At 42.0% G+C, this 14155-nt stretch overlaps 1 protein-coding gene across 2 annotated transcripts in view; it reads right to left on the reverse strand.

Annotated features, from left to right (window-relative positions):
* LMBR1L (limb development membrane protein 1 like) overlaps window positions 1–14155 on the reverse strand; it is a 72591-nt gene that overhangs the window by 4461 nt on the left and 53975 nt on the right. Inside the window, exons 16-17 of one of the 2 annotated variants that reach the window (XM_018561894.1) lie at window positions 12923–13084; window positions 10852–10932 (exon numbers count right to left, since the gene is read on the reverse strand). In XM_018561894.1, coding sequence (XP_018417396.1) covers window positions 10877–10932; window positions 12923–13084 — 218 coding nt within the window. In that variant the 3' untranslated portion in view covers window positions 10852–10876. Of the gene's footprint in view, window positions 1–10747; window positions 10933–12922; window positions 13085–14155 lie in introns of those variants that run through there. The other variant, XM_018561893.1, reaches the window with a different exon arrangement.

Genomic DNA, 14155 nt, shown 5'->3' on the forward strand with positions numbered 1-14155 from the left:
TAGTATTAGTAATATGTTGCAGTTTCATGTCACAGGCTTTTATGTGGTAATGTCACCTCTTAATTTAGAGGGGGACTTTAAGTCTGGTTTAGAATGGTTTCATTATTGCTTGAGTTTTATGACTGAGCAATCTACGGTTGGTTTGTTTTAAGATGTTAACATTTTATTTAAATACAGTTAAAGTTAATAAACCAATAAAAGTGCCGCAGCCATTTTTTCCAAATAGGTTGGTGTCTGTGTCGTTATTTTAAACATGTAGTACCGCCTGCAATTCCATATACTATACTGTTAGAGTTGGCTTTCATAATGCAATCAAAGCGCACCTGGACAAAAAATCCCTTTTATCTAGTGAGAGCTGCCTTCTGTCTGTCCATCACTTCCAGGATTCCCAGTGTGCTTTGTGTTTCTTTTCCTGTGATGCCATCTTGATTTCTCAAAACTACATATCCCGTCAAGCAATGATAATGTTGCATTGTGGGAAGTTCAGGCGTTGAGTTGTAGTTCAGAAGGGAGGCTTAATTAGAGTGATGACACAAGGAAGTGAATATTCATAGGGCTGAGTGAAATTGTGTCAGTGAGGAATTACATTCTATGGGCATCTTCAATAATTTTACAAACTTCTAGACTGATGGGTTTATTATTAGGAGTGGGATAGAACTTATGGCAATTCAATATAGAAATACGTACCTATTTTTAGTTTTTGATCATACCCTTTAAGTCAGGGGTGGGCAACTCCGGCCCTCCAGCTGTTATGGAACAAGTCCCACGAGGCATTGGAAGACTTATAATTACAGGCATGACTCCCAGAGGCATGTTGGAATTTGTAGTTCTAGCACAGCTGGAGGGCCAAAGTCGGCCACCCCTGCTTTACATACTGACATTTTGATGAATCAGGACTTGCACTTGTGTCAGAGCATGGAGTCTGCAGTAGGTGTGTTTGGAACACAAATGACCGGGGTATTGTGGTGAGCTATAGCTAACAGAGGCTGAAACCCTAAGCAGGCAGACGGTGTTCCATGTATGCATTATACATGTCCTGACAGGAGTTATATTTTCCTCTTCAGCACATAGGCTGCCTTAAGAATTTGTTAGACCCATGTAACTGAAATACAGCATTTCTCCCGCAGCTTATGTAATTCAGTTCAATGTCTGTGAGAGAACAGGAAAAGTGACCAAATAATGGTGCCAGTCGGAGTGTGGGATGCGGCCGGCTCATAGGAGTGCCCAGGCTGGTGAACAAATGCAGTGAACCTGCCAGGAGATTTCCAATGTAAGGAGGAATAAGGAAGCAGGTCTGAGAGCAAGGCAAGACGTCTTTCCCATTGCACTGAGTAGCTGCATGCTGCCAGGAAGGGGTGTAATGAATGCAGACTACAATACTCAAACAACTGGTAACTGCGGCTGCCAGAAAGAATATGTAAATACTCCTTTTCCTTACTCCTTTTCCTTATTATTTTCACAGGTTTCCTTTTGAAGCGGCATTGCATTCAAAACAGGTTTGATTGGGTTATTTGTATAGTGTGGAAGGTATAGAACCTCTGTCAGTAGTTTGTTTTTTGTTATTGTGTCCCTGTTGGTCCCTCCCATTAAATATGTTCCTCAGAATGAATGGAACCCCTCCAATAGGGAGAGAAACCACAATAAAAGTAAAGTAGGGAAGGGAAACGGGGGTGTGTGTGTGCCCTGTTAGGGAGATTGCCATCTATTCAGTCTCAGCTTGTATAGGAGCCGTGTGAACAGCAATGGGATGCTAAAAATCATATTACACACAACCATAGCCGCAATCGTCCAACTGTTGCAGCAGCTTCCTGAGACCGGGTGTCACCATGTGCATGCGCAGCCATCTTGGTGATACCTGCCGGTGGGAGCTGTCCGAGGAGGCATTCACCAGGTGGGATAAAGTATGCCACTGGGTCCCCTTCTCTCTCCTGCAACTGTTGGGCTCTTAGTCCATGACCGAGTGCAATACTTTTCAGAGGGGGCGACACCAAAATTACTGTCAGTGATATTTTGGTGTCACCTGGGTGTGGGCCCCCCCCCCCCCCAAGTGACACCACTGCCTCTGTGCACACCAAGCACAGTCACCCGCTGGCCACTGCTGCCATTCTGAGAATGTATACATACTGGACACATATACTGGGGTGCCAAAAAAATGTATACACATTTTAAGAGATGCTATTTATGTATTACTTTGTGAAGTTGAATTGAATTACGGTAGCAATGTTTAATATGACGTTCGCTCACAAATGCATGCCCAAAAACACAAAACGTACAAACAGCGCTCTTGTACTAATAATAAGGGGGTGAAAAGTGTATGACCCTAGATCGTGTGCAGCCCTGAGACCCAGGAGGAGTGCCTGTGTGTCTGCAAACTTGAAATAAAAAAAACCAAAAAGGGCGCAACACTAGGTGGGCTAACTGGCCGGGTCGGGAGACCCAGGGAAAATGACAGGAGAATAGTGTGACAATGGGTGCACTGGGCGAAAAACCGGAGGATAGCTGAGGAAAAAGAATAAGCACTTACATTTCGTTTCACGGGACCAGAGGATGGACGGCCGGTGCAAAGGATCGGGTCATCCGTGGTATATACCTGGAACTGGTGGGCCATGGGATGTGCATCCACACGGGGAGAGGAGGCTGTGGGCGAGGAAGAAAAGGGGGGGGAAAAAGAGCAACCACAGGAGTGGGGACTCAGTCCGTGGCCCGCTGTGTGAGTCCAGGGGCTGAGTGGTGTGGGAAAGAATCAGCGGTGTCAGGAGCAGGCAGAGCTGCTGTGACCGCGGCTCGTGCTGCTCGGTCACTGTCGGCGCAGGCTGGGGTAGTGTGCGGGTGCCGTGGGCTGAGAGTTGTCAGCTATCAGTCGGGTCTGTGATAGGAAGAGGGTAGTGGCGGGGTGGAAAGGCAATGAGCAACGCGTTTCGAGCTCGAGAAGGAACACACAAATGCATGCCAACGTCCCCATGCGACAGGCAGGACAGTCAAAATGGCGGAAGCACGGTTGATGTTCGACTTGTATTCATCTTTTGTGATCGAAATATATTGAGCATTACAATTTTAATACGGTTTTTTCTTTCTTAAAATGTGTATACTTTTTTGGCATCCTCTGTACATAAAGAAAAAAAATGTGTATATATTTATTATACTAAGAACATTTATATTTCCCTCCATTCGCGCAGAATAACCGTGCACATTGTTTATAAATGGTCCCCCCAAGATAACACCCTAAGGCAGAATAAATACATGTAAAAGTATGTTGACTCTTCAAAAGCAGATAAAAAAAAAAATCCCGGCATGCTTTAGTCAAAGAAGACAGCAGAAACAATTCATATAAAAACCAGAGGATATTTTAATTATAAAAAACAGATTTTTCATTCATTAACTTCAACATAGAACATACAATCCCATCAGAAAACCTCCATAAAAGGTTATACAGCGTTCTCATCATTAGATATGACAATACATTTCACTGGCATACCCTTATCTCTGCCATGCACGCCACAATTACCCACTTTTGTACTGCAAACGCAACTGCATAGATGAATTTCGCCACCAACAGTTTCCACTGTAAATGTGATATGATTTAACCTCTTCTGCTGCTTAAAGCACCCCTCATCCTAGTGTGCAAGGGGGTGAATATAGATCATCAGTTCAGACATCATCAGGGTTTTAGCAAGCTTCAGCAGTGTCAGAGTCTGCTAAATGCTGGTTTAAAGTGAACCTTACCTTCGTTCATGTAAACACAGGCCTGAATGTACAATTCACATTCCTCCCCGTTTTCTCTTTGCCCTTGTGCCGGAACCTTTTAAAAAATTGTACTTTTGACTTCTCATGTAAAGTCATTGGTGCAGCTCAGCACACACGGCTCTATTGGCTGTTTATGTATACCTGCAGGCACCACCCTTTACATCTCTGGGAAGTGACTAGCCCAGCAACAGGTCCTACAAAAGGCAGCAGTCCTGTGAGTAGGGGCTGTGGAGGTAGTAGACATCCATCTGCTGTAGTTAAAGGAGAACTATGGGGTCAGTGTTTTTCCCCATAGTTCTCCTTAGGGTAACGGGAGGACACAAACTAGCATCCTCCCGTTACACTAAGCTCAGTATACTGCGAGCTGAGACGCTGCGAGCTGAGACTTAGATGACGGGATCCTCGCAGCTGCATGAGTGACAGCTGGCTCTGCCTATCTAGAGGCAGAGCCAGCTGTACCCCGCCCCCTCCTCCGTCCGTTCCGCCAGTCAGCGCTGGCGGATCGGAGCGGGGAGATGGGAATCCAGCCCCTCCCCCTGTCACGGCAGAGAGCCGTGACAGGATCGAGAGGCGAGCGAACCCGGTATGTGTTCGCTCACCTCCCGATCTACTGAGTCGACCTGTGACAGTCTCATTGTCACAGGTCGGCTAGAACTATGAGGTGAGTGAACAGCACTCCCCTCATAGTTCGCCTTTAATAGTTGCTTCCTACTTTCCTGGGTAACTGCACTGAGCTGTCCGTTTACAAATGCTGGCTGTATTGGGGCGTCCATTGCAAGAAGATTCGCTTGAGATGGCCACATCCATGACTCGCCACATGCGTATCTTCCTCAAATAGATCATATATCCTTTATATAAATGGAGACGTTTCGTTAAATCATTGTGAAGCATCCTGCCGCCATAATCTAGGGTCCCTATACAGGGTGCCATTCATATATAGGGTGGTGCTAGTACTAGGCATCTTGAGCAATGCTGGACATCACTGAGCAGTAATGTCCACTCACAATAACAGAGCCAAATGTTTCTGATAACAGCATTCAGGGGCAGCAACTATGTCAGTATGTACTGACAGCTTTAGGTAGGCATCACAGAAGTCTGCCCAGGACTTCTTCCCAATTCTTTCAACCAAAACGATAATACTGTACGCCTTGCAAAGATTTATTAATACCTGATCTACCAGGCCATCTTGTAGACTGCAGATAGACATATATTTGTGATACAGCAGCACTATATGATGCACTGTATTGAACATGGCGACTCATGGGTTCTTAGACCGCCAGAGCAAAGGGGGAGAGAGGCTGCAGGCAACAGTCTAGCAGCCAGGTGGGTCTGAGGTCTGGGTGAGCACATCTTTCTTATGTTAGACCCTAGACAAAAACAAGCACTTAACCCTTGCAGTGGGGCTATCCCCACACTGCAAGGGTTAAGTTTTCTTCTGCCTGGAGTTTTTCTTTAAAGCGGAGCTTCAGATAGAAAGCTAAATACACATATCTGAGCGGATTTACCTGCCAGGGTTTTTTTGATTACTGCTAAGCCAGTCTTGCAATTCAGGCACCCCAGCAAAACAGTACAGCCAGTTGTTTGATCTCTCTGCTGACTACATGGCAGTCAAAGCACACCTAAACCTAAAAATCAAAATATAATATATTGCAACTTAGCAATGCTTTCATTTGTGGCTGCATTAGTTGTTTTTTTTAGCCTTTTTTCCCCCCCCATTTATTTTTACTTGGTGATCCCACCAGTAACACACTTCCTGTCTTAGAGTGGCTCCACCCTATAGAGGAGTAAAATAGGCACCCTTGGACAGCCGTATCATCAACATGTGACGAGTTTAGTGTTAGATGCACTAGCAGGCTTAGATACATTTGACTAACAAATTAAATATGAAATACAAATAAAAAAATATTAAGCAACAGTTTTATTTTCCTCTTGGCTTACATAAATGAATAAAAGTTGACCATTGTAATCCCCCGTCAGTGTAAATGGTTTGTCTCAATCCTCTGCCACGTTTGCTGGACAGTTTGGCCTGTTAATGGAAGTTGAAAAATAACAGACTTACTGGCCATATCACCAGATGAAAAAATAAATAAATGTGGTGACTGCATTAGTTTTAAGATTGATAAGCTGCAATACATTTCTTCTGGGTTTAATATACTTTAAGTAATATAGCCTGGTTCAGGATGCACCCTTTTCTTGTGACTGGTCCAAAAAGGATCAGCAGCACACTGATCATGTCCATCACTCTGCTTTCTTCTCCTGTTTGTATGTTCATAGACAGCAGTGTGCAAGTCAAATGACTGGGCCCGAAAGCTGCTGTGTAGGGGATTGCAATAGGCTGATATCAAGATATCAAGACTGATTACATAACACATGCCTGTTACATATGAGATATATAGATATTTAAAAAAAAAAAAAGACTAATCCAGTTTTGCATTTCTTTAACTTTACGTTTAGTTAGTAGTCTGGCTGCTGTTTGACAAGTAGGGTATTTCAAAAGTTGCCTAAAGTGAACTTGTAAGGTTTTTCACTCTGGTGTGTAACAGATTTTCTTTACAGAGGAGACCATATGTAGTGTGTATTTTATCTATGTTCCCCTTGTCACCAAGATGCCCATGATTCTTGTGTAAGTTGGGACTTGATTTAAAATGTACCCAAGCTGTGTACAATTCCCTTATCTCTAAATGATAAACGCATGGGGATCAAGCACTGCATTTATGGGGCCCGTTTACACCAAGATCCGGCCTAAAACGCAAGTCAACGGAGGTCTGTTGACTTGCAGTTTCAACCTCCATTGACTTTCCTTCAGTTTTTTTTTTTTTGCCAATCTTTATTTTAATTAACATGTCCCGAGTGGACAAACTATGTTTTTTTTTTACTTCCGATTTATAATAATTACATCAGTTTTTTTTGTTGCATACGTAGTTACATTGGCCTAAAAAAAAAAAAGCATGCTCTACTTTTTTTTCTAATGAATGCACTGCAACATAACACAATGCAACAGAGCCGTGTGAACAGGTCCCATTCACACCCATACATTTTCCAGGTTATTTTCCGTTGGCATCAGCTGACATCTGTTGAAAAACTGATGCTAACGAATTTGGTGGGAATGGGCCCTTCGAGAAGACAAGAGGCAGCGTCACCTGCTTCCCCATACCTGGAAGTATAGAGTGACACTTGGGTGCTATAAGGGCAGACTGGCACAGCAGAAGGAGCATGGAAGGCAATTGGTCACACTTGTAAAGTCACTAGGTTATGTTGCCTAGAATTGAGAAAGATTCACTTTAAAATTCTTCGGTAGAAATACAACAAAACTTTCCGTTCCTTAAGACCAATAATTTTTTTATGTGCATGTACTATACACACACACACACACACACACACACAGTAAATAAAATAAAAAAATCAAAACAAAACCCTTAGCACTAACACACTCACAATAGAGTTGAGAAGCACACTGAAATTCATTCCAATCAATGTATGACGATTTCATGTGAAAGGTAGTTTAAAATAATTTTACAATTAAATGGAAGTTTAAAAAAATGAATACATCACAACAGGAGACCTCTGACTGCAGTCATGACGCAAATAAAAATATTTAAAAAAATATGCAATCTGCTAGTAGGAGCAGAGCATCTAGGGAATTACATTGATCTGGTCAATTACATATGTTTATATCCTCTGAGCCAACTTGCATTGATAACTATTACAAATGTAAACAAAGATATTTCGATCATGAATGAGGTGTAAAGCTAAAATCCGTATTGATTAAAAAGGTGCTCGCCAAGACACACACACACAGACACACTTGGGTGTGACAACAATCATCCTCATAGTTCACATTGTGTACGAGTGGGGTTCAGTTACAGAATCACTGCCCATACCAAAGCCTTCACAGAATAAAAACAATAATTAAAATGAATTGGATTAGCTTCCACACTCCAAAATGCTATTTTTGTCACAAAACCACATTATTTCATCGACCTCACCTCTCCTTAGAAGTCTGAACTTTGGTCAGCTCATAGCTAGTTAAATATAGACTTACAAATTCTTACCAAGCAGTAAATAAGCGTTAAAACAAGCCATCACTGACCTCTGTAGCTGTAGATACTGTGGAACAATTCATCCTTACAAAAGAACCCGCTACTAGAAGAAAATGGATGTGAAGGAGTTTATAATGTTATATGTGATGATGAATCGGTGTCTGCAGCTACAAAGGGTCAGCAAATGCTTGTCTTAAAGCTTAATTTACTACTTAATATGTAAATATTTGACTGCCACAGTTCTATTTTAAGAGTTTAACTGCTTTATAGGAGACTGGCATTAGAGGGGCAGGTATCTTTTTGAAAGGGCAAAGAGAAAGAAGTATGTGTGGTACCAGGATCCCCGATAGAAAAAAGGGGATTGTACAAGTTGGTAAACTGCCCTATGTACCCACTGACTGATGATGGGCCCCATCATCACCCCCAAGCAGGTTAGAAACGGAATTCACTGCTGCTAGCAATGCTAGAAATTGAAGCATTGCGTGTCCACATGGGAAGCTTATGGCCATTCAAGGCAGTTGTGCATAGGGCATCCTTAGGACTCCCATCCTCCATCTTTATCACTGTGAAGGTTTTAGCATGAGCAGCCTGCACCGGAGGCACATCACAGTTTATAGGTTAATCATGGACAGCGAGTAGCATAATATTTTTACTCTCTCAGAACATTCTAATCTGAACATATACTAAAATATAGACTTTTGTTCTAAACTTAAATATTCTGTATTTTAGAAGATTTTTGTAGAAACAACTCACAGAAAAATAGCATCATAAAATAGCTGACCTTAAACATGCTCATATTTAATCTAGAAGAACTATCTGCATATTCCTTTAAGACAACTTTTATTTCATCTTTACTTCTTAATAGTCACTTATATAATAATATTTTAGTTTGTCTAGTTACAATACTATTTTATTTTCCTTTAGCCATATTTCAGCTGCTGAAATCAGCATATAGATCTGACATTACTGCGCCTGCCAATCAAGTACTGGCTATATGGCACTTCACTTTTATAGGAATATTGCCTTCTAATACACATTACCCTATTGTGGTCATGTACATTGTTCGCCAATAGTCCTCAGTTTAATGGGCAGTATATGTACGATGCACCGATACCGGTATTTCTGGTATCGAGTACGAGTATCAATAATTTTTGTCCGGTACTCGCCGATACAGAGTACTGGAAGTCCCATTCAGGAAGCCAGGTGGCGTGTAATGACTCGCCATCAGATTACCCGGGAAGCCGGGCAGCGTGTAAAGACTCGCCACCAGGCTTCCCGATTAGCAGGGAAGCCGTCCCCATGCTTCTCGTCACTAGGTGACGAGAAAGCATGGAGCCGGCTTTCTGGCCAATCAGGAAGTTGGGTGCTGTGTAATGACACGGCGCCCGGCTTCCCGATTGGCCGGGAAGCCGGCTCCATGCTCCCTCGTCATGAGGTGACGAAGGAGCATGAAGCCGGCTTTCCAACCAATCAGAAAGCCGGGCGCCGCGTCATTACAAGGCGTCTGGCTTCCTGATTGGCCAGCTTCCTGATACCGGAAGTATCGGGCTAGGCATCGGAGAGTTTGGCCGAGTATGAGTACTCGCGCAAATACTCGGCACCGATACTAGTATCGGTGTCTGTGCATCCCTAATATGTAGTGTAACATTTTCACCAGAGGAACCCATTACATAAATATTTGTGTCACCCATACTAATGAATATACATGGTCAGATTGTTTGTAAATAAACAAGCCAAAAATGTCTACTCATGGCAAGTCATTGTGATAAATATCCTAAATAAAATATATGAAATACTGCTCATTAGTGGCATTTGGTGCGCTGCATTGAATCAAACAACCTGAGCACTATAAAAGTGATTTGTTTCACTTTTAGTGTCCTACAACTCCCCAATCCATTCATGGGAAGGTTGGAAATAATTATTGATTATACACAACCATAGTGATAACAACTCAGGTAAGGAGTGGACATTATGTCACATTCCCCATCATGAGCAATTCCATAAAGGTTAGAAAACTCTGCTTCTTAACTGTCTCCTTCTCCAACTCAGGGTTTCCCCTAAATGTCAGATGACTAAGGAGAAAGACAGAGTGCAGGATTCTGCACCTTATAGAAGGGGGTCATAATGGTGGAATCACCACGGGTGCTCTATACTTAAACAGAGAACAAACTTAAAGCTATACAAAATACTGCACTTCTAGATCAACTCTGGAAGACTCCACCTAGCTAACGAATCAAAGACAAAAACAGCAGCAGGAGAACGAGTCACACATTCACTACTAATCCAGGCATAGTTATGACATACTGCTCTAATAGTAAACACTTCCAGACAAGATGGAGAAACAAACATCAACCAGACAAGACATACAAAAGACACAAAATGGAGATGCCATCAACGACGAGTCTGTTGGCCTTCTTCAGGGTGCTGGTGTTGGTGTAGTCTGTCATTGCACAAAGATCGCACATCAGATGAGATGGCAATAGAAAGCCACAAAGGCTGGAGTGGAGTTCATGTAAACAAAGCACAAGCAGAGCGTAGAGGACCAATGCGCACTGTGGACCTTTATTGAATTGTCCTTGGATGACCTTCTTAGTGTGAAATTAGTGTTTCCATTGCATTGTGAAGAGTATTGTTAAAGATGGGTGGCAAACTAATTCATTCTGGAACTCCACAACCCAGATGAATAACTTTCCATTGTTAAAACAGCAGAAAGATGAAAACGGTCACAGGCTACTCCTCTCCTACTCTGTAGCAGCACAATTCATGTTCAAGAGTTGGCTCAGATTAATAAAAAAAAAAAAAAAAAAAAAAAAAAAAAAAGATTCCATTTAGCTTCCTCAAAAGGTCTTCATCCAGGTTCTGGAAAACTCGCTCTCTAGTTCTTTAAATCCAAAAACAATGTGGAACCTCCTAGAATGTAGAACCCAACTAAGGTTTCTGTCAAAAAACAAAATCCTGAATCCAGTCCCGAGCCTTCTTTCCTCTCAAACAAATAAGAGAAACCAATGAAGCAGATTGTCTGGTTGTTTATGGATTCCGGGACCTGGATGCCACGTGCACACTTCACTGAAAGACTTCTCCATGGAAGCATATCAGGCCTTGCCTTGGCTTCGAACCCTATTTACAGACAGGGGTAACCTGTCCAGTCCTAAAAGAGAATGATAAACAGTTTTTACAATGACATCGCCTAATCTAACTTTAAATCTCTTAAGACTAGCATAGGCAGCAGTGCCTTAGATTTACCACTGCAGATATAAAGCTATCAGGATATAGGAAAATGGAGTGCCTAAGCGCTTCGTAGGCTCAAAGATTTCAAAATGTTCCCTATAAAACAGCAAATCTTTACTTTTCCGTGTCCACTTTAACTAAAGACAAGGACAATTGATCAAAACTGGAGCAGACAGAATCCGGAGAGGTTGTCCAAACTAACCAATCAGCTTCTCGCTTTCATTTTCAAAGCTTAACTGCACAAAATGAGGAGGGATCCTGATTGGTTACTATTGACAAAAGCTCCAGATTGCGTCTGCTCCAGTTTTGAGAAACTCTCCTCAAAAAGTCTGAAGTAACCTACCTATACTGATATATCATGTTTACGCGACAATCTCTCCATGATAAGCAACAATCAGACTGTTGAATACTTAAATGGCAGCTTTGCTGACAAGTGTTTGAATAACAGGTCTAAAGTTTAGACGTCTTGAAATGTAAACCTTACATGCAAAATCAATTCAAAATGTATTCTTGAAAATACCAACATGCAAAATCAACACTTTGCATGTTGGTATTTTCAAATGACCGCTTTTAGTTTTAGTAGTAACCTCTTTCTCACTATGAATAAAAACAACCCGCAGCCTAGGCTATACAGTCTTTGGTTAGCAGTCCATGCTGCAGAGAGTCTAAGAAACATAAAAAATGGACTAAAGTTCCTATCAGGAGCTTTTACAGAGGAAATCCTTAGTGATCCGGCACCACCTGGTGGCCAACGTCTGAGTGAGATTTTTGTTCAAATCATAAATACTACTTTTTGGTGCCACCAGATTTAAGACCATATAATGGTTCCTGTATAAACTGGCATTATAAGAGGCCCCCAGTCTAGTTTTATATTCCCAGTTTACAAATGCCACATGAGATACTGAACAAATTTCTTATAGACAGACTTGTAGATGCTCAGTGTCTAACGTCACGTCTCTTGGTAGCAACATACCCTAAGACATTCATCCTTAGGGAAACTGCCGATTAGCTGGTCTGCATTTGTTCTAGCCAATCTGTGTTTTATCTTACAAGATAAAGACTAGCAGAAAAGGTGCATCTGGCTGTTCTGCCTTTCCTTCACAAAGCAATCGGAGCATTGAAGCCAACAGAACCATCTTTTATTTATATCGTTGGTTAGAACGTCATAATGCTATCTAAGGCTAGGCTTTACATATAGCTTTGTAGACAGTTTGGTGAGGTTATACTTTTTATTAGTGTAGAAATGTGCCTATAGAAAGTATCCAGTTTATTGGATACTTTGATAAATAGCCTATACTTCTCCCCTACTACTTGCCTACCCTACTGTGCCCTGTTCACACAGGGGTAACCACAAACAATACACTTGGGAGTTTTCACAGAGCTAATGAATATCCCCAACAAGCATCAGCACTTGGGCCGCTCAGGAACCAAGTGCTGTCTTTTGATAGGCAGGGGACAGACCCACCAGGACACTTGCACTGCATTGTAGTAGGTAAGGGAGAATTACAACAGGCCAATCTGTCAGTGAGCAAAGCATTGTGAGAGGCAGGGGAGAAAGTGATGCCAGGCAGCTCTGCCACTAAGTAATGCCAGGCCACCGAAAAAAGGCTGCACTGTGGGAGGCAAAAGGCGAGAGTCACATGCCTCACTGCAATAAAATAACCCAAGAAGAAGCGTTGGGCTCCAATGAGCATACAAGGCAATTTGATCAAAATAACCATTGCTTCATTCCCATGGCTGCTATCAAACATCCCTATTACAAGCTAGTTAAAGAAGGGAAAAAAGATTATACTATGAATAAATGCAATTAAAATGCGGCGTCCCAAAAAGGTTTTTAGGCTCAACAAAAAGTGCAATTCCCAGTTTTTAGAAAGGTCTTCAGTCTCTCCTACTCCTTTAGTGATTCTTACCAAATGCACGGATGAGCTCAGCTTGTACGGCCCATGTAAACTTCTTTACCAAGCAGAGTGTTGTGAGGCCAGCAAACAGAATGTTATACAAGAAGATCAGGTAAAAGTTCCCGAGCCAGTTAAATCGTCCAAAGTCACCCAGCAGATCAAATCTGGTGATGCCTGAGAGGAAAGAGGATAAAATGATGAGCCAACGCAGGCACAGACATAGAAATCTTACACCAACTGGAAAGGATACATTCATTCATATTGGGTTTTAATTCTGAAAGACTACACTGTATTTTTAACTCCATAATCCAAATATCAGGTAAGATACTTCTCATTATCTATATTTTAATGAGACACATCCAAATGGAATTTATTCATGAGATCGCCTTTCAGAAACTTGAAGAATAATGAATAAACCATTTTAAGAAAAAAAAATACACCACCTTCTCTGTAACAGATGGGTTAATCTACACAAGTTTATAGTACTAATGCCTAATGATTGAGCCCACAGGAATAAGATGCATTTTATCTGGCTATGGCCAGCCTAAGACAAAGCCCACAGTAAAAGGTAGTGTTCATAATCTAATTTCCTTTAAAGGGAACACGTGAAGAAAATAAAAGTATGGTAGCTGCCACTGCTGCTAGTTTTTAAATGTTCCAATTTCCTATTACAGGAAGGGAAATCTACCAAAGATGATATGTGTTGGCTCCACTGTCTTTCTGAGATGTAAAGAAAAAGAAAAAAATGGACACTGGAGTATAGGAAACAATGAGAAGACAGAAAGCCGCCATCTGCAGCATGACTTCATTCATATGTGGATATTAGGTCCAGGAGTGGATCCTTGTGGCAGGATTCACAAGGGGTTCCGGAGAGCTGCGCCTGCCCAGCCTGTACAAAGCAATGACAGGCTGACAGGAGGTGCCACTGTCTGCCACTATTTCATGTATCTGCACAACCAGTGGTTACTAGTGGCTTGGCACAGATGACCAGCCCTAGACGCTGTTGGACCTAATGTCCAAGTGTGAAACTAAGCTTTTCTAAATACCCTAAGAGTTTGACTGCTATTTAATGTATGCATGTGTAGCCCAAACTTTTTTTTTTTTTTAAAGTCTTGGATGGAGTGTGGAAGGGTTAGAATGTATGTCAACTTTTTAATGCTTTCTGCACTCCTGCTCGAGAGATTCACTCCTTTTATCCTAGGGATGCACCTATGCCGATACTGAGTATTCGGGTGAGTACTCACA

This window comes from Nanorana parkeri, unplaced genomic scaffold, assembly GCF_000935625.1.
Source record: "Nanorana parkeri isolate BGI_ZX_2015 unplaced genomic scaffold, ASM93562v1 scaffold549, whole genome shotgun sequence".
Lineage (NCBI taxonomy): Eukaryota > Metazoa > Chordata > Amphibia > Anura > Dicroglossidae > Nanorana > Nanorana parkeri.